We start from the raw sequence: 21,328 nt of genomic DNA on the forward strand, positions 1-21,328 counted from the left end.
AAGGCAGATTGAGCTTTATTCACCAGAACATCCAGCCACAGCTTAATCCTATTGGCTAAGATTTTTGCAATAACTTTGTAGACAACATTGCAATAGGAAATGAGTCTAAAATCCTGCATTGTGTTTGTATGCTATAACTTGGCTATTAGAGCAATTGCAATTTTGCTAATCAGTTTGAGGAGCTTCCCATTAATAAAAAAATCCTTAATTGCCAAAGTGAAGCTCTCATCCCTCTTTTGGAGGGACGCTCGGCCATGACTGAACCTCACTGTGGAGATCTTGATTTGATTTGATTTTGAAGTTGAAACACTGATGCTAAGATGAAATCTTCATTTTAAATTTATTTCTCTTTGGAGTTTCGAACCTATTTAATAAATGGGTCGGGTTTGAGTTGACTTGTTTATAAACGATTTAACTTGTATCAAATTCAAATCTGATTTAAACGGACAGGTCACGAGTTACCTATCAAGTTTCAACCTATTTTGCCCCCCCTAAATAGGAGAATTTTTGTGTAAGGTAATAGATCTACAACATAGATTTAACATGATTATTCTTTCTACTTCTTTTATCTTGACTTAAGTATTGCAAAGATTATAAGAATATACTTGGAACTTTCAACTTTTTCTATCACAGGAAATCAATATTATATATTAGTTTTACATATTTTGGAGGAGGTAATATTATTTATTTATTCGTAATATTTATCATTTTTAGTATATTTATCGTCTTATGAAATAAATTAAGCAAAAATAAAATAATATTACATTTTTTGTTGAAATGAATAAGTTAATAATGAATAGAATAAAATTTTGAATGGATTTGTGTTTAAAGATCTCTTCAAAATTAAGATGATTAAATAATTAGATGGGAGGAGATAGACAATTTTACAATTTTAGTTTAATAACTCACAAATAATCAATATTTATAGTTGAAAGTCTTCAAGACATCCAAACAAAAAAAAAAAAAAAAGAAAAAGAGAGAGAAGAAAAAGAGAAAGAGAAGAAAAAGAGAAAAGAGAAAACAGAAAAGAGAAAAGGAAAAGCGATGTTTCCAAATACGTTAAAACAAAATTCTTTTCTTGTGAGAGGGGTTTTTATTTTCTTGCGGGTTCCACACCTTTCCTCTCTCTCTCTCTCTCTCTCTCTTAGGGTTTCCCGGTTGCAAGTCGATTCCTTAGCGCTCGCAGTATCATCAATCTACTGAATCGACTGTTTGCTCCAAGATTTCTCCATTTTCTTCTGGATTTAGAGCTCATAGTTTGATTCAAAATGGTTATTGACTTCAAACCTTCAATTTGTTTTCAGATCTTATCTTTTTGCTTTTCAACAATTTCTTGTTTGATTTACTCGTAATTTACTGTTTTGTTATCATTAATACTTAGATTTAGATATATGTGTCTGGAATTTCATTTTTTCAGGAAGGTGGAGGCAATTTGGATGTGCAAATAGAGTCCCTCTTGAATGTGGAGAAGCAAATGAGGCTAGCCGGAGATGTCTCGGGCACGAAGAAGGCTGTGACGGACATTCTTCAACTCTGCTTCGAGGCTAGAGCGTGGAAGACCCTCAATGACCAGATTGCTTTGTTGTCCAAGCGGCGGGGTCAGCTCAAGCAGGTACGCTAAAAAATAGCGACTTTTAATTGTTCTGTAATGTTATTTTGAGTTCACAAGGAGCAGCGTTTTGTGGGTGCTGGTTAAATGGAGCATCAGGGTTTTGGGAGTTGGGAGTTGGTGATTGAAGATATAATTGGACTCTATATGTCTAGTTTATTGACGGTGCACGTGATCTGATCGTGCAATATTTATTTTGGCGCTGGGTTATGCTTATGATTTTTTGACTGGTTAGGTATATGGACTGCTGTCTATGTTTGAGCGCAGAAATTGGTAATTGTGCAGGCACAATTTTTTGGCTTCCACTGGTAACATTATTGGACTGTTAGTTTCTTATTAAGCAACTTTGTTCCATGATTATGTAAATTTATGTGAACTTGTGGGCTCTTGACTGTGATATAACAATGGGATTTGTATTTTGCTCACATGTACTCCTGCAATGCTGTCTAAATTGATTAAAGAATATGAAATTTGGGACCTTGAACTTTATTAAGACTTTGGATTGGTAATTTTCCTATATGCATCCACATTAGGGTGGGTGCAAATTTCTTATGGAAACTGAATGTCCAATAATTATTGGCTGTTCAAAGTCCATCATATTGATAGAGCTATTGGGAACGTGTGGTCAACTCAAGAATGATGATGTAAAATTTGAACAACGATTTTATCTTAAAGAAACACATAGACTAAAAAAAAAAAAGAATTTCAAATCATCTAAGTATGATGAGACAATGAATTCTTCCATTTGCGTAACTCATTTCGTTCAATATTAGGAAAATTTCACATCAAATGTTTTTATAAAATTGTATGTGGTTTTTTGGACATCTTTGTAAAGTCCAAACGTGGAAATATTCATTTCCGCATGCTACACGCGTATGCTTGTTGAAGACTTGATAATTGCTCTTGCTGATTAGTCATAAAATTTGAAGTTTTAATTGCTTTTGCTTTTCATGCTTAAATATTGCTACACGTACCATTGTATTGATTATTTTGGATGCACCGTTTCAATGTTTTTAGCAGATTATGTTAGCTATGACTTTGATCCTTCTTGTTCTCAGAAAGTAGTGTTCACAAACTTCTCTTTCTGTTGGTCAGTTGTAATGTTTTTGGCAGTGTTGTTCATGGGGTTATCTTTCCTTACACAGGCCGTTACTGCAATGGTTCAGCAAGCTATGCAATATATTGATGAGACACCAGATATTGAGACTTGTATAGAGCTCATTAAAACGCTTAATAGTGTTTCTGCAGGAAAGGTGAGTTTACTGCTGTTAGAGCTCCTACTTATACTAGTGAATTATTTTCTTGTTTATTTTGTTGCTTCATTCAGATTTATGGTTTTTTAGATATATGTCGAAATTGAAAGGGCTAGGCTGATAAAGAAGCTTGCAAAGATTAAAGAAGAACAGGGACAAATAGCTGAAGCTGCAGATTTGATGCAAGAAATTGCGGTCAGTGTCAACTGTGTAATTTGGCAATGGCTTGCATGGATTTTTCTGTTATTATAAGGAAGCTCAACAATTGCTGCCCACTCCCTTATTGATGGTATTGATTCGCAGGTGGAAACATTTGGTGCTATGGCAAAAACTGAGAAAATAGCATTTATTCTCGATCAAGTAAGGTTCCCCCCTTTTTGAGCCACACACACACACACACACACACACACCTACACCCACCCACATTCCCACTCTCTCTCTCTCTCAATCTATTAGGCTATCATTTTTCTTTAGTGGAAGGGCGATATTTTGAGGCACAATTGGCAATGCTAATTTTGGGCTCATATTTGAAATATTTTTTTTAGGTTCGTTTGTGTCTAGATCGCCAGGATTATGTTCGTGCACAAATTCTCTCAAGGAAGATTAGTCCAAGAGTTTTTGATGCTGATATTTCAAAAGAAAAGAAAAAACCTAAAGAAGGTGATAGTGTTGTGGAAGAGGCTCCTGTTGATATACCCTCATTGTTGGAGTTGAAGCGAATCTACTACGAACTTATGATACGGTACATGAGTGCTTTCCTTTCGTTTTTTTCTTATTTTATTTGTCCTGATAATATTTTAACAGTTTAAGAGGCCAACTTATGCTTTTAAATTTTTTTTTTTAAAGGGGTGAACTATATGTATTGCATAAACCTGCATTTTGATTAACACATTTTTGAAACTATAACTCCAGTGTGAGATTAATTGCATAATTACTCCCTGTGATGCAATGACCTATTGTATTGCACTGAATCTAAAAATACTAATAATTTGCATTTTGAGTAACATGTAGTGTTCTAGAATGCGGATACAGTCACAGTACATTTGAACATGTCTGTTCTAAGAAGAGAAATAAGTTGGAATTCCAAAGGCTCAGTGATCCAGCTATACCAACAATAATCTACTTGCTAGTTTTTCTTAATTTTTACTAGGTTAGTGCATGGTATGAATACAAATCGATAAAATTCAGGAGAACTATAATCAGTAAACAACTTGTGCATGTTAAAAATAAGAAATTCCTTTCGTGGAAGAATTTCCCCCTGGTTCTCAAAATCTCCTCATGCATTTATGAACAGTCATCTCACTTTTTAACTTGCTCTGCATCGTGGGATTCCCATAGGCATATTTTTTCTCAATGTTGAAATAGTATGTTTATGTTTTGCCATTTCAATAGCATTATATTGGTTATTAGGATTTAAGTTATTTAACCACTACCCTGAAATATTAAGATTTTCATGAAGCTGGTTGCTCCATAGTCCCTTACAAATAGCCCATGGCAGGTCTCATATCATTGTCAACAATCCGCAAACCCAAAGAGGCTATATGATCCTTACAATAGCAAACTCATTCCAAAACATTAAATCTAACACTAAATTGACAAAATTTTCCCTCTATTCTCCTTAGTATATGTTGAAATTTTTCACTCTCTAGATGTGATCTAGTTTTTCAATGTCATGGAACATCTAATTAATGGAGTGTGCTGCACATGTAGACCAATAGATTGTGTCAAACTCCTGCTATAGTGCCTCCTAGCAGCAACATAATATCCTTAAAATTAAAATGGAAGTTCTATAGGACAGCTGTAAGACTAGCTATGCTATATGGAGAATGTTGAGCGACTAAGAAACAAAATATCCAGAAAGTAAAAGTTCCAAGATGGGAATGCTAAGATGGATGAGTGGTATAACGTTAAAAGATAAATTGAGGAATGAACATATTCACGGTAAATTAGGCATAGCTCTTATAGAAGATAAGGGAGGAATGTCTAAGATTTTTCGGGCACCTGCAACGGTGGACAAATAGTGTGCCAGTGAGGAAGAGTGAGTTACTGTGAGGTCCAGTAAAAGGGATAGAGGTAGACCTAAAAAACTTAAAATGAGATAGTAAGGATTTAATAGCCTTGAATTTGTCGAAGGAAATTGTCCGTGATTGTGTAAATTGGTGGAAAAGGATTCATGTAGCCGTCTCGACCTAGTAATATGTAAGGCTTTGTTTGTTGTTGTTGCTGGTGTCCATGAGTACTATTTTTTTTTTTTTGGCTCAAAAAAACATACACTGCTTTGAACAATTTTTTGCGTAATAAACATGCTTTGTAAAGGTATCAAGTGCTCCAACAAATTTCAGAAGAACAGTTCCTATTGGATAATAAATGAGCATAAGCATTCTCCTGCATTGATCTGTCCAGCCACTCACTGTGGTTGTGCATCCACTTCCCTTCCATCTTTCACAAAAATCTATCAACAAAGTCCCTTACTTCTTCCACATTTTAGACAAGGCATTCATAACCAGCATCCTTACTAGCTTTTGCATCTGCCATAGTTAATACATGGATCTTATTGCTTCAAAGAGTGTGCAAGCATCGATCATCCACTTTGATACAGCAAGATCACATTTTCCCTTTGCTTTGTCATTTTGTCGCACACTCTTAGCTGTAGGTTGAGCTCTCTTAATTATAGGTTCAGCTCAAGGAGTGGTTCTTGGCATAAAATAGTTATGATAGATGCAGGCAACCTTCCTTTCTTCCCTGTTTGGAACTATAGCCCTTCTGTGCTGATTTTCTCCAATAAATGTCCTTTCATTTAGACTTTTTGGGTGGCATAGAACTTGATAAAATCTCATCATCATCATGTTTCATATGTACTTTACATAAGCTTTCCAGCATGGACAAAATGGGTTCTGTTCATCAGTCAATTTCTGTGTGTGTGTAACGTAGGACAAGTATGGAAAGTTATATATAGAGATAGAATTGGGAGAAGGAAGAAGAAGCACAGCAGAACCTGCGGGGGAGAGAGAGAGAGAGGAAAAACTGCAATATGATTCAAACAATAACTTTACATTGATGAGCATGTCCAGCAGTTAAACCACTAATATAACTAACATATATTTACAAATATGACCCAATTAAATGCATAATTACAATTACTAAAAGAAGTCACTAAAAAAATACGAAGAGGTCCTCCATGCATATATGCCCTAAACCTCCTTAAGCCTACACCTAACTTACGTGTGCCGAATGGGCAGCCAAGGGGATATAGGTGGTCCTCCATCAGTTTGTGTTGCTATATAGTCTACGAGAGCTTTCATTTGGTAAAATATGTTCGGGTACTCTCCTACAAGGTTCTACTTCACCATTTACATTAACTAAATGTTGTTTAAGGCAATGCATGCCCCTACCTGCTAAAAGTTTTGGGCATATCAAACAAGTAAATTTTTTGCCCCTCTTCCACATGCTTCATCAATCTCCCTGCATGATGTTGTTTAAAGCTATTCAATCCTCCACCTGCTAAAATGTTTGGACTGTACCATGCAACTTATCCCCTCTTCCACAGGCTTCATCAATCTCCCTGCAATGTCCTCATGCTGGAACAATTTTTTCCTTAAGAGCCTTTTTGAGGAGATGAACCTGTTGTAGATTCTGGTGTTAGGATGGCTGGTGTAGACATGCAGCACTACCAACACTATTTGTAGTCATTCTTGAATGCCAATATTCTGCAAACTGTCACAACTTAAACTTAAAATTAGTACCATTTGTTACCACTATAATCTTTCAGTTGATAAGGCTAGTTTATTTTTTAGATAACATAAATAAATATGAAATGGGACGAAGGTTAATTTATCAAGCACAAGTTAGGTATACACATATGGGCGTTGGCTTGGTTATTTTATCGAACGCATGGTATTTACTGATGCAGAGGCATAGCAGGTAGAGAGTTGGCTTAATTGTATATAATTTTAAAATCCAAAGAAGAATGAGAGGAGGAAAAATAGAGAGCTCAAGTGTGATAAATGGAAATGGAAAAATGCTTATTTGTTGACATTGAAACACTTGGATTTAGGAAATGCTCAATCTGCAGGCTGCGGCAAATTGATGATGAGCCAACAATGACACGATTCTGGTGTGTTTTACTGTTCGAAATTATTTGGTAAGCTTGCTGTTGCTAATGTGAAAACCCTCTCCGTTGTCTGCATCTTCTGCCCTGGGACATGAAGGTTGCCAAGGACTGATGCTATTCGTGTTCTGTTTCGAGGGTTTTTGTTTCATAATTTTTTTTCTTTTTTTGGTCTTTGTTTTTTCTCTGTTGCGAAAACTAAAGAGTACGAGATGAGAAAACACTTGTTTACCCATCTGAGTGTATCTAATTCAGCCAGGTCACACAGGTTCACCCAAAACTGCTGGGTTGGTCTGGCTTTGACTGGGTTTGATTTGTTTGTGGACTGGGCTGGGCTTGGTTCTATGACACAACTGAGTAAGATTAGTAACTACGGAGTATATAAAGGGTTGCACTGTTTTGATTTCTAATAAATGGGAAAGGAATTTTTAGCATCAATGTTTTCTTTTGGCCATGTGGATTTTGTTGCTGTGAGTGGATGTCGCAAGACCCTTGGTAGGTCAGTTAGGTTCTATTTTTTTTTTCTACTTTAAAATTCTTCTGTTATTTAGATCAGATGCCATTGCCAATTCTTTTTTTTTTTTTTTCCAATAATAAAACCTGAGTGAAAGCCCATAACTTCCTAAACTCATACAGACAACCCTAGAACCTCAAAGCTCTACAAAGTACAAACTAAACTTTAGAGGCTGTTTTCTGCTTTCTATTTTCACTGCTAAAGAAGATGGTGGCGACAACATGCATGTCTATGTTGTCAATTTTGAGTTTTGCTGTTGGTTTTCTACTTTTTCTGGCAACAAAGGACAAATAGAAAATCTGATTTTTTAGTTGTTGCAGGAACCTGCAATTCACTTTTTCCTTGTGCATTTAAAATAAAATTAAAATGAGAACTAACTAAATTTATAAAATTTTGAAAAAATAAAAAATATCCAAAAATAAATTTACCAAATTTTAACCTTATCAAATAGAATTGTTCTTGGAGTACTAAAATGTGAATTTAGAAATGTTATAATTTTGTAAAATATTTATAGTTAATTTCTAGTTTTTCTTACAAAATTTTTGTTTTGCATTTTCATTATTTACTAATTGTTGTCTTATGCAAGGAAAAAAATTTGCATGCACTGTTTTGAATTTGTTTCTGTTTTGGAATTATTAATTTTCAGCTTTAATTTTTTGTTTTCAGTTTTTGTTTTAAGTTTTTTGTTCTCCTAATCTCTGATAATAATACCAAATGGCTGCTTAGGTACTGTTGCTAGTACTGTTCACGGCCCTTATTTTCAGCATGTCTACAATTTTCTTGAGCTCGAAGTTCTATCCAATTAATTTTGATCTAAACCTCAATTAAACCCCTGGTAGCGTGATTGTGTGAACTAACAAGGATTTTAATGACAATTCTTGTCTAGTTTTAGCCAGAAAGTCACTAGAAACCTTCCCAATGGGGCCTGTTTAGTTGTGGAAAACAACTTTCATTTTCCAAATTTCTGAAGAATTTAAAAAATGCCATCTTATTATTCAGTTTTCCAACTTATTTATATGCTGCCTTGTTTTTTCAGTTTTCTATTGTTTATATTTTTTCTGAGCTTTCTGTGCATTTATTGGGGAATTAGAAAAATAGATGATATTTTTATAAATCTTTAGGAAACTGGGAATGAAAAAGAAAACATTTTTTTCCACAGTTAAATGAACCCTGAATTTCCAGATCTGTGTCTTTCCTGTGTTCCCTGCATTAGAGAATTGGGTGTTGTAGAATTTTTGTGATGACTTTTTCCAGTTCCAGTTTTAAAAGTTCATTATGATGAAGTTTTGTGTGCTATTTATTAAATGGCATCTTGTTATGTTCTTCTGTGGAAATTGCGGATAGGGGAAGGAGAAAGAGTATGACCCTAACTATGAAATATATTCATTTTAAACAGTTAACACAGTGTATGGCTTTACATCTCAAATGTATTTATTTTAAAAAGGTAACACTGATCAAATTAAAAGGATTGAGGTTAGAGAGTAACGTCATCTCCACTAAAGTTGTGGATGGGAAGTTACAATTTGTTCTCATGCAAATGAATGATCCAAGTGCTAATATTAAATGATTAAAAAATTAGCTATAACAATCCTCTCACTTTTCAAATTGTAAATCTTGATGGCAAGACTTATTGACTATTAATTCAAGATTTTTCTAGATCATAGTGGTAAAAGACTCTAGGTACAAAATACACTGAGGTGATGAGACTTGCACTTGATAGTGGTTGAGGCGAGGTGACATTCAAGAGGTGCACCAACGTGCAGAGAGGTGCAAAGATGCAGCAAGGCATGCCTCATGTATATCCACCTCATGGTTTGTTTTTGTTCCCCACCACCCCCCCCCCCCCCCCCCCCCCGCCCCCCCACAAAAAAAAATCCTTTTAAAATCAGCTGGAGATTAAAGCTAACTCTCATTCTTTTCTTTGACCATTTTTTTTTGTCCTTTTTCTTTTCTTCTTTTTGATCAACCAAAAACAGTGTTATGCTGCCCTAAATCTGAGCGGCTGTGGCCCCCATTTTTGCTCTTTTTTTTTTTCCTTTTTCTTTTTTCTTGCTATTTTTGGGGAATCTTTGGTACTTACGTTTGAAATTTCTGCTCTGCTGCTCAGTTTTCTTCTTTTCTTCTTCTTGCGGCTTGTTATGCTGATCCCAATCAGAGCTGTGAGGCCCCCCTATCCATGTTTTCTTCTTTATTTGTTTTATTTTTTAAATTTTTTTTTGAAATTATGCCACTTCCCCCCCCTGAAATTTCAGTTCTGCTGCTCGCAATTGTCTTGTTTTCCTCCTATTCTGGACTGCTTGCCCCCCTGGGCCCCCTTTTTGATGATCTTTCTTTAATTCCCTCTCTCTCTCTCTCTCTCTCTCTCTCTCTCAAATTTTAATAATTGTTTTATTTGGAAACCCTGCTGCTTTTTTTCAACGTAGTTCTTTTTCTTGGCATTTTTGCTTCTGTTATGTGGAATTTTTGGCATGAACAGAGTGCTGTGTCCTGGACTTTGTCAGAACTTCTCTGCTGCCTGTTTTGTTCTTTTGTTTGTTTGTTTGTTTTTGTTTTTTTTGGGTGTTTCCTGCTGCTTACTTCCACTTCTATTTTGTGGAATTTATGGCATGAACATTGAATATTATTGAAAATTTGTAATATATTATTCATTTATGTTCTAGTATTGATTATTTTGGTTTTTTAAAATCAAAATACTAGTTCTAAACGCTAATGATTTTACAAATCAAGACTATTAAATAGGGAATTTTACACAATTTTGATAAATGCATGCTTCACCTTCATAAGGTGCCCTGTGCCTAGGTTTTAGGTACATGTTGCGCCTTACGGCCTTAGTATGCCTTGCAAATTTAACTACTATATTCTGGTTGTTTCTAGTTACTATGATCTTTCACACACAAGAATTCTCTAAAGAACTCAAAATTCTTTTAATATTTTGTATTGGAAGATCACATTATGAACGAGAAACTTGAGGTTGTGTAGAGTTATTATGTAGTTTTGTGCACAAGGAGAAGGATGGAATTTTATTTTGGAAATATAATATTTACTAATAAAATTAATGTTAAATAAAAATACAAATACTTATCAAAAGCTGAGGCATGGAAGGACCACTGTCCTAAAAGGTGATCTCGCACCTACAGAGAACATTCTCAGTGCATATAGACATTGTGCGCCCGGCCTCCAAGATTACTCAGCTGGTTTGATTTTGTGTGCACTCACAAACACCAAAGTGATAGGAGATATAGCGTCATTTAGTTATATAACAAAATATAAATCTTAAGAAAGAGCAGAAGATAGTTATTTCGAAGAAGAAAAAATGTATATTGAAATGAAGCTGGATTACAGTTTATATAGATAAAATTAAGTGTAATTTCCACCATCATAATACGAAACTGGTAAAGTAATAGTTAATATTTTAAAAAAGTTATACTAATATATTAAGTTTAATGTATACTTAATTAAAATAAAACTGACGACTATTAAACAAATATTTTTTTAATTTAAAACATCCAACATTGATATGGTAATGCTAACATTTGACACTTCTCATTACTTGTTCTGAACTCATATGTATCAGAATCCCCCTCCACCACCCCCCCCAAAAAGGATTTCTGTTTTCGGGGGTATCTTGAGGGATTAATAGCATTGGGCCTGTGGTCCTACCATGTATTGGTAACAGCTTTGATGTTATTTAGTGCGTCTAGTGTAATGGTGGTTGAAGGTTGGCGTGGCACTACTATAAAAATATGTTCTTTTTTGGGTAGGTTTGAGTTCTGTTGGACCCAAAGCTATAGCATTATGACTAAGCCTAGCCATCAAAATATGATGAAAGCCTAGACCAAGCTTGGCCCATTGTATGTGAGCACACACAATATTCAGAGGGAACTTCATGTTTTTCCCACGTAGCATAATTTTGAAGCCTGAGATAAATGTTTTAAAGAGCCATTTAAAACCTCTCTCTTGTTAATAAAGCTCTAAAACTGACCTCCTTTCTTTTTGCATGCGGGGGCACACAATTTGTTCAGAGATGAGTCTTTGGTTTCCGCTTTGCTAGGTTTTATAACTCATATTGGAAGGAATTCCATTTTGTTAACAAACTCTGAAATTGCTTAAAGTGCATTCTTAAATACCCTCTCTCTCTCTCTTCTGGTCTCCCTCACTTGCCACACGATTTTTAAAGTAGCTTCTCACATCTCTGTTCATGCCTGCTATGCAAGCCATTTCCATTCAAGGGTGTTCAACTCTCTCTCTCTCTCTCTATATATATATATATATATATATATATATATATTTATATATCTACAAAAATGCACAAATATAAATATATAAAAGAGAGGGAGAGAGAGGGTGGAGGGGTTTCAAGTTAGATGATTTAACGACCGTGATTTTTCTTCCTACCGATTTCGCGGTGTGTAACGGTATCGGTAACCCAAAAAACCTTTATGTAACGGTGTTACGTAACGGTCGCGGCCTTTATTTAAAACCATGATCTGGACATCTACACGTTATGGGTTCACTATTCCTTTGTTCCACGATTCTTGAGACTTTCTGAAGGATTTTCTGATGGAAGTGTTTAGTGATTCCTTTCGTGAATGGGATTTAGGGTGAGCATTGCCTTATGTCAAATCGGCAAACTATATGAACTATTTGATTTGGTTTTAAAAATTGTTAGTTGGGTTATGGTTCTAAAAATTTGACAAATTGGTGGTTGAGTTTGGTTTGTGGTTTGGAACTTGCAAAAGCTGACCCAAAAAAATGCCTATATATATATATTAGTTACTTTTGTATATTATAAATTTACATACATAATATGCAGTGTAGTTTGTGCTGACATGTAAGTTTATTGGCCGATAGTTAAGGAAGATTATAACACTTCATATGTTATACACTAAATTCTTTATTATATTTCATTAATTTAATATTTGGAGATATATTTTTATTTTTCATCTTATATTTTTAGGTATACTTTTATGTTATAGTGTCTTAAATTGGTCTTCAATGAGATCTGCACTTTTTTGGGGTGTGTTTTGTCATAAATTATGTTTTCCTTTTGGTCAGCAAAGTGAGAGTAGACTAATATAGCACCAAGGGGATGCCATCCATGTGCAAATTAAGAAAAGAGAATGATACAAACTGTATGTTTGGATATCCAGGATATCAACAATTGTTTTGAATAATTTATTGTTATGTTGTTTTGCTGTGTTCCTAGTTTAAAGCCTGAAAGGTGGACCCAAATTCTAAACCTTCAGTTTGGCTGTAAAATATTTTGGTTTTAGTTTGTAATATCTCCAAACCTCCCATAGCTGGTGTGGCTTTGATATTGTTGTTCCCAAGAAAGATTGGTCTATATTAGGTTAGAGATTTCAGGGCTGTTAGTTTGATGACTACTATTGATAGATCCTTGTGAAGGTTTTGGCCAATTAGATTGAAGGTCATTTTAATGGGAATGATTTTCTTGCTTTTTAGATTGTTTTTGTTGAGGTCACTCAATTTTGGATGCAACTCTGGTAGCTGATGAAGTGTTGGATAACACTAGAATGAAAAGTAGGACAGTCGTGATGTTGCTTAAATATGCAAAGAAAATGCACTCCCTTTGGGGGCTAGGCTTATTGATGAAAATTGGGCTGCAGGAGATAGAGTGAAAACCAGTTTTAAAATTCAAATGGTTACTGTTTAGTACAGTACACAAAGAACTTGCTCATCCACCATTATAACCAAAACGAATAATTTGAAAATATATCTTCAAATTTCAAATATACAACAGCCCTCAGTTAACTGAACTAAAATTGCCATCCAAACTAAAATAGAAATCCCAATTTGTATAGCGATAGCTAGAATATGAGCATTTTTAAAGTTCTCCATTAGTTGTCCTCCATCACTCTTCTTTTCCTTGTATTTGATCCTAGCATCCTGTTTGAGATGTAATTATGGAAGTGTATCAAGTGTGTGAAGAGTATTGTTGAGGGTACTAGAGAGAAGAAGATTAAGAGAGGATGTGGAAGAGATAAGAGCAATAGTGAGACAAAAGGAGATGGATAATATGAGGATAATTAGCAACTATGCCTTTCTTTCATGCTTAATAATCAAACTTGAACACTCTTTTTTTCTTTGGTTGATACCTTAATTGTTTTGGCACAAATGACATTATTTGTTGTTGGAAACATTTTAAATGAGTCAAAATCTTCAAAAAAACTTGTCTAAAAAATCAATCAGTTTTCAATTTCTCTTGAAGAATAAGCTTCTCCTGTTTTTATATGCTTTTTTTGCAATCAATGAAATTACTCGTAACTAAACTCCTCGAAAATTGTGGAGTCATTGCTTTTTCTCTTTGTTATTTGTGAAGATTTTTGAGCCGATTTGTGAGGCTGTGGTTAATGTCACTCTTCAACTTATGTAGTTGAGGAGTAATCAAAAGAATGTACAGAGTAGGGCAAGATTTGGTGGAATGATACCCTCTTTGCAGTCCATACACAGTGAACTTTCATTTAGAGTCAAATCATTTGCAGGGCCTTTCTCTCTCTCTCTCTCTCTCTCTCTCTCTCTCTCTCTCTCTAACTAAAGAGAAGTATAATTATAAGGCATTAGTGGGGAACACATGTACATCAAATAATTTACAATGCAAAAAATTAACAAATTCTATTGTTCTAAATATTGTTGACTGTTACAGCGCTATGTTAAAAAATTAGCATTTAATCATGTCCCTATAATGACCCTGATAGGTAATTCAGTACCCTCAAAAGACTCCTATTCCTTTAACTACACATGTTCCAAACCATGGTCAGATGAATAAGGTTGATTGCTTTTTACCTTTCTTTACCAGTCCTTATTCCTGTCCAGGCCCAAAGCTCTTTACACACTCACTGAACTGTTATCTAGAGCTGTTCTGTCGTATAGCCACATCTCACAGCCCATTATTGCACCTCCAGTGCAGGATGCAAAGGTGGCTTCAATATACCGAATTCTACCCTCTTTTCTGCAGGCTACCTGAGGTTGAATTTCTCTGCTTCGGATGCTGGAAATCACCATGGCTGTTTGCCTTCCAGATCATTTCTGAACCTGAAATTTGAGGATAGATCTTGGCCTCCAGCTCTCAATCATGCGAACACTTTTTAAAATTAACATTCTAAGAGATTCCTCTTTTCATGGTGGTAAAGCAAGTTGTCACAAAGCCTCTACATCCATTGCTGCCTTGCTGACATTGGGAAAGATAGATTTTTAAGATTGATACCGTCACTGCCTATGATGCCAAAAAAAACTCCGCCATCTGTATGTCCAACGTGAAAAGCTAGACATTAGAAGAAGTCTTCCCAATCTTTCCTAATCATTTCTAGGCCTTTCATCCCATATGGTTCTCTTCTTTCCTTGTAGTTTACACATTCTTCTGTTTTTTTGGGAAGATTTTTATGTGGATTAAGGGTTCTGTGGGTGGTAGCTACCTTTTTGATCATGTAGCTGTGGGCAATCAGAAATGTGTGGGGCAAAGGGCAAGATTTTGAGAAGAGCTATTCTCTTTGCAATCCTATGGGCCATATATGAAAAAATAGAACAGAAGAATATTCTGATGTTATGGTTAGTGAGTATAAGATGTAATTAAAGCATCAATTAGTGCATTGGCTTTGTTTTATTTCCATAATCCCATCTAGACTTGGGGATGTGTATATTTGTATTCTCAGAGACTGGGGGATTCCCTTGTATGTTTAACTTATGTTTGTGGTGGTTTAAAAAAGCTGGTTGATACAGAGAAGTTAGGATTTTGATTAGGTGACCGGTGGATGAAGTTTCGGGTGGATCTTGGAGCTCAAGGAAACTATTGGTAGTCAGGTATGGAGAAAACTAAGGGTTGTAAACAGTATAGTTACCAGTTACTGGGGTTCTATTTTAAGGATTAGTTTTTAGGGTTGTGGATATGAAATTGAGAGTTTATGGACTTCACACTAGGATTCTTGTTATTGGAGAAATTTAGGAATTAGGGATGGAATCCTATCTGAAATAAGCAATGGATTGAAAAACAAGAGAGCGGAGGAAGAAGAAGGATAGAATAGGAAGTCAACCTAGGGTTTGTGAGAAATTCACTCATGACTACCCTGAAATTCACACAGTCAAGAGAAAGCATCAATGCTGGAAGTGCTTATTTATTCATGGCTTTGAAGTTAAATGACAAGTCTTTTATATAGACTCTGAATCTACTAATCCTTCTTGGCTCAACTTGCTTTGGAAGCGAGGAATTTCTAAAACCATCCAATGACTTTCTTTCAAGCACATATCTGACAATTAGATTTTCTAAGGGCTTCTAAAAATTTTCCTATGAAAATAAGTTAAAATTTATGAAAATTGCAACTATACCCCTGAAAATACTAAGGGCCCATTTAGTTGTTGAAAACATTTTCTATTTTTCAATTTTTAGTTTTCTAGAGAATTATAAATTTTGAATTTTTTTTTATAGTATTTGAATTATTTAAAATTTTTTCCAGATTCTTATTAGAAAAATAAGAAGTTTGTTTAACCGTACAAAATAATTTTTTATTTTTAGATTTCAAAATAATCACAAAAAAGAAAGCGTGTTTTCTAATTTTCCAAAATTTATGTAAGGTAACATTTATAATCATGAATTTTGGGGTTTGAAAACCACAGTTCCTCTCTTTCCATTCTTGTTGGCCCATAATTTTGTTGGTCCCATGGACAAATATCACTTTCTCAAATGGGTATCGCACATGCACACGCACACCCAGAGGGGGAGTGAGAGACACAACCACAAATTCTTTCATCTAAAGGCTTGTCAGGGGTCCTTACCATTCTGGATATGTCAATCCTGCCATTCTGAATTTGGGTCTCCTTAACGTAACCGGAAGGATGAGTGTGTTGCTCAATTGCATGATTAAGTGAATCAAATCAACTTGTGAAGAACTGTAAAGGAATCATAGATTTTTCATAACTGTGACTCTTTAATGATGCCTACATTATATGACATGCAGTATCTATTGTTTTTGTTTTATAGTTCGTTTTCTGTGGCAATAAATTGGTATCTTCGACTTTTGTTTTTAGCAACAAATGATCTTTTCACTGATAATTTCCCATCTGCATAGGTACCACTCACATCACAATGATTACCTTGAAATATGTCGTAGCTATAAGGCAATATATGAGATCCCATCCATCAAGGAAAACCCAGCCCAGTGGATACCAGTAAGTTTTTCAATTCATTGCATCCTTTAATTAGTTAAAAGTGTCTGATTATATACTGAATGTAGGTCCTGAGGAAAATCTGCTGGTATCTAGTTTTATCTCCTCATGATCCAATGCAGTCTAGCCTTCTGAACTCCACCTTGGAGGATAAGAATCTCTCTGAAATTCCGAATTTTAGGTATGTATTTTGTTTTATTATTGCTTGCATCACATCTCTTCTTCTTTTGTTGTAGGTCAGTATGTGAACATACTATTATTTGATGCCTGCTTTCAATATGTTTGTAGATTGCTGTTGAAACAATTGGTTACAATGGAAGTCATCCAGTGGACAACTCTTTGGGCAATATACAAGGATGAATTTGAGAGTGAGAAGAACATGCTTGGAGGCTCATTGGTGGACAAAGCAGCAGAAGATCTAAGGCAGAGAATTATTGAACATGTACTACCCATACACATTTCGTTTTTCACCTCAATTTCACCACAGACCTTTTTGATGGTTTGGTAATCATTAATTCACAAGAATTCTTTGGCTTTTCAGAATATCCTTGTTGTTTCAAAGTACTACTCAAGGATTACCTTGAAGAGACTCGCAGAACTGTTGTGTTTGAGTATCCAGGTTTGCTAGCATAACTTATTGCGAATTTCTTTATTATTATGATTTTTTTTAATTTCTCCATGTATGAGAGAAAAGAGGGTGGGGATTGATTTTCAATTGTTGAAAATTGATCTAGAAGAAAATTAGAAGTCATAAATTTATTGTGCGTTTTATATCCTGAAGCTTTAGAGGAAATTATGCCGGATGAAGTTAGTTTTTATGACATAGAACGGTGTACAAACTGCCATGTCTCAGGCAGTTGGCTAGGCTTGTGAACTCTGGTGTGTAAGCATCATTGAACTCGAGTTTCCCAGCTTCACTTTGATGTGCTTTATCAGGAAATTCTGCCTCAAGAAAGCTTCTAGGTGTTTGCAAAATTGCATCTGGGAAATATGACAGCCTAATTGGTATCATTTCTGTTTTCTGTTTTCATTTCTGTAAAGTGAAGAAATAGATTATGAAAATGCATTTGTTTAGGTTTTCTTTTTCTTCTGTCCATTCCCAACTGTTTTGGAAAAAAAAAAACTGAAAATCAGATTTTATGATTTTCAGTTGTTTTTGCTAAATTTCCAGAAAAATTAAATACCAGGATTGTAGATTAAATCATTCATTTTATGCATAATTTTTAATTAAAATTAAAATATCCATAAAAATTAAAAAACAATGAAAGCCATTTAAAAATGTTTTTACTATTTCTCCATTCTCATAACATTGTCCTTGTAAAGTGAATGGAATACAACAATTAAGAAAAATAGTTATACTAATTCCTATTTTCATTATAATATTTCTACTTTGAATTATTTTTGTATTTTTATTATTTTAATAATATTTTCAATTGCTATTTGATTCAAGAACAGAAGGAGGCATTTGTTCAATCAAGTTTTTAGTTTCTTAACCTGTTTATCAGTTTTTAGTTTTAGCTTTGGTTTTTAGTTTCCATATCTGGTTTATATTTTCATAATTTTTGGTAGTGATACCAAACTGCCTCCTGACATTTTAGATTTCTATTTTATTTGTTTTAAAATTCCCTCTAAATAGTTCAGCTCTTAAGGGGAAAAAAAATTGCTGCCTCTCTGCATACATTTATGCTTATTACTTGGATTTTTGCAGTATTTGGTTGCTTCCTTTTTCCCTTCCAAGTTCAAACTAACAACATTTCAAATTCCAGATTTTATTTAATTATTTTCTTACATTTTGGCTGGAAAGCTATGTACTTTTTCTCCCCTTCATTGCTTGCACAAAAAATAATTGTATGTGGATATTCATTCTAAATTTCTTGCTTGCAGCCCATTTTGCGAATTCCAATTGGCAACTTTCTTTTTGTTTTAGGTTTATGCTTTTGAGTGATCCCTTCTCATTACATGTTTGTCCTGAAGATTGATCTTGAAGTGTATAAATGATTTATTTTCTTCCTCGCGAATGAGTTCGTCTTATGAGCCACCATTCTACGCCCCCCCCAACCCCCAATCTTTTGTTTCATGACAGTGGAATGCCTCAATCTCCTTAATGAAGATGGGACCGCTGTGAACTTCATTAGTTTTGTTTCTTTCATTTTCTGAACACATTTGTTGTATAAAAACCCCCAAATATGCACAACGGAATATATATATTTGTATTTAAAGGATCAAACAAACAATGCAGCAATCTAATGGTCAATATAGAACAATCCACAACCATAGCAAGTAAATGAAAGTAATAACAATAACAATGACACCAAGAATTATGTGGTTCAGTAATGCCTACATCCAAGGGAGTAAAAGGCAAGGATTCACTATCTTCTTGTCCAAATTACAAGAACAATGCAAGAACCCTCTAAATAATACTCTCAACCACAATTGACTCACCATATACTACATATACTATGTATATATAAGCCTCCTTGGAGGTTTCCTCCCGAAACCCAACCGTATTAGCGTCCATTTTTCCAAAATTCAAAATCTGTGCTGGGTGTCCTGAGCCAAACCGTTGACAGTTTCAGGCAAAATAGATCACTGCCCCCAAACCGTCGACAGTTACAAGCTTACAAGCAAACCGTCGACGGTTTGCCCTGCTGCACTGCTGCACTCTGATTTCCTTCGTGCTTTCCTTTAGAATGTGAGCCATATTTCACAACATCTCTACTATTGACTAAGGGAAGATGTTGTTTTTAATTAACATTTTCCTCATTTTCCGAAAAAGCACCCTTAGTCTTGCAAGTTATCATTTAATTACAATGTTTACGAACGATTGACACAAGTAAACAAAATCATTTCAATTTTAAATTTTTGACGAGTCTCTAAGACCCTATTATGTTCATAACCTCCCAATCCCCATATCTCCATAGCTCATTATTTCCATAACATCCAGTCTTCATTAGAAACTGAGTTTGGGGCTCTGGAACACACATTAGGCATGTGCCGACAGCTCGACTGGGAAAAAAGGCATGCCAGTTGCGGAATCCAAATCACTTTAGGGGTCTGGCAGGGGCACAATGTAAACAAATTGCCTCTGCATTCGGAGAGTGCTTCTGGAGGATTGGGTAGAGCTCCATTGAGAGCTGCACGTGTCTAGTAAACATGAACATTACTGATATTTGTTGATCTCCATTTACGTAAACCCTTTTAATTTTTCATCTCTTTTGGTTCAGGAAGCTGAGAAGCATCTTTCAGATATGGTTGTATCTAAGGCGCTGGTGGCAAAGATTGACAGGCCAATGGGAATAGTCTGTTTCCAGGCAGCAAAAGACAGCAATGACATTCTGAATTCATGGGCAATGAACTTGGAGAAGTTGCTTGATCTTGTTGAGAAGAGTTGCCACCAAATCCACAAGGAAATCATGGTTCACAAGCCTGTTTTGAAAGTTTGAAAATTCAAGACATGAAGTGCAGGCATCTCTCTCTCTCTCTCTCTCTCTCTCTCTCTGTTTTCCTTTGAACAGGAATACATAAATGATCTGAGCTTAAAAATTTACTTCGTTTGGCAGGTTGGCCTCTATCCAGCTGTGTTTTGTGGATGCGTTGATCCCATCAATATTACTGATAGCCTTCAACCGATCAGTGTTCTGGCATGCATTCATCAGATTTTTTTCCCATAGTTCTTTCATTGCAGGTCAAGAATGGAAAGTTGGAATATGTGGTCTAAAATGGACAAACGAATGTTGTATACTACCAGCACGTAGTTTGGCTTCCCCACTATTGACAATATCCTGAACGGGGCTTGTTTTTATGTTGGGAAGAAAAAATCATTGTTCTGCATGCTCTATTCTTTGACCTCCTTAGGATCGCTTGCTTCATTTGGTTTCTTCCTCCAATCTCATGTGCTTTGTACTGTCTACATTTTTTTTTTTTTTAAAAAAATTTTTATAAAGCTTTATTTTTGCACTGATGATGATTCTGAAATCAGCAGAAATGATTTGATGCTTGTTGCCTCTGGACTTTTTCTTGATTCGGATGAATGATTTGTTGATTTGAAATTGAATGAAATTGATCTTTATAATTTACATATTCATTGTAATTTTTTATTTCATGTCACTCCCAATTAATCTCAATCAATCAATCAATCCATCCGAGCATAGCGAATGGCGAGGGAGATACTGACCCATTGTTGAATCCCTGGGGAGGGGATTGATTCACTGAGACTAGGCTTCATTTTGTTGTTCAGTTCTCTGCTTTGGTGGATTTTTCAATGAAACACAAATTTTTGAAATTAGTTCTCAATGATTTTGGTTGGATGGCATAATAAAAATTTATTAACAAATAAATCTTTTACTTGTTTACTATTACTTAATCGTTGAGTATATGTAATTTTTTATTTTAAAATGAAATTAATTTTAATAAGTTGGATTGAGAAAATTGGTCAATATAATGCATTTAAAGTTGCATAAGAAAATTAAAAACCTAACAAATTCTTAAATTTAATGTGTCTGGGAATATTGATGGACATTTGCCTGACGAATCATAAAATTTGTTGAAATTATTTAAAAAATTTTAAAATGCTAATAAATCATAAAAAAACATAGTAATTAGATTACTATAAAACTTTTGTTAGATGGTATTTTTATAAAAAATTAATGACTAAACACATTATAAAA

General features: G+C 34.8%; 1 protein-coding gene across 1 annotated transcript; it reads left to right on the forward strand.

The window, feature by feature from the left end:
* The first annotated feature begins 949 nt into the window (after positions 1 to 949).
* Positions 950 to 20,667, forward strand: LOC131159412 (26S proteasome non-ATPase regulatory subunit 12 homolog A-like). Its single transcript, XM_058114297.1, has 12 exons — positions 950 to 1,271; positions 1,418 to 1,612; positions 2,755 to 2,862; positions 2,953 to 3,057; positions 3,166 to 3,222; positions 3,408 to 3,604; positions 16,565 to 16,664; positions 16,730 to 16,842; positions 16,950 to 17,103; positions 17,203 to 17,280; positions 19,886 to 20,126; positions 20,222 to 20,667. The coding sequence occupies exons 1-11, from the start codon at positions 1,269 to 1,271 to the stop codon at positions 20,102 to 20,104; spliced, it is 1,329 nt and encodes a 442-aa protein (XP_057970280.1). The 5' UTR covers positions 950 to 1,268; the 3' UTR covers positions 20,105 to 20,126; positions 20,222 to 20,667.
* Positions 20,668 to 21,328: the final 661 nt, after the last annotated feature.

This window comes from Malania oleifera, chromosome 7 (genome assembly GCF_029873635.1).
Source record: "Malania oleifera isolate guangnan ecotype guangnan chromosome 7, ASM2987363v1, whole genome shotgun sequence".
Taxonomy (NCBI): domain Eukaryota; kingdom Viridiplantae; phylum Streptophyta; class Magnoliopsida; order Santalales; family Ximeniaceae; genus Malania; species Malania oleifera.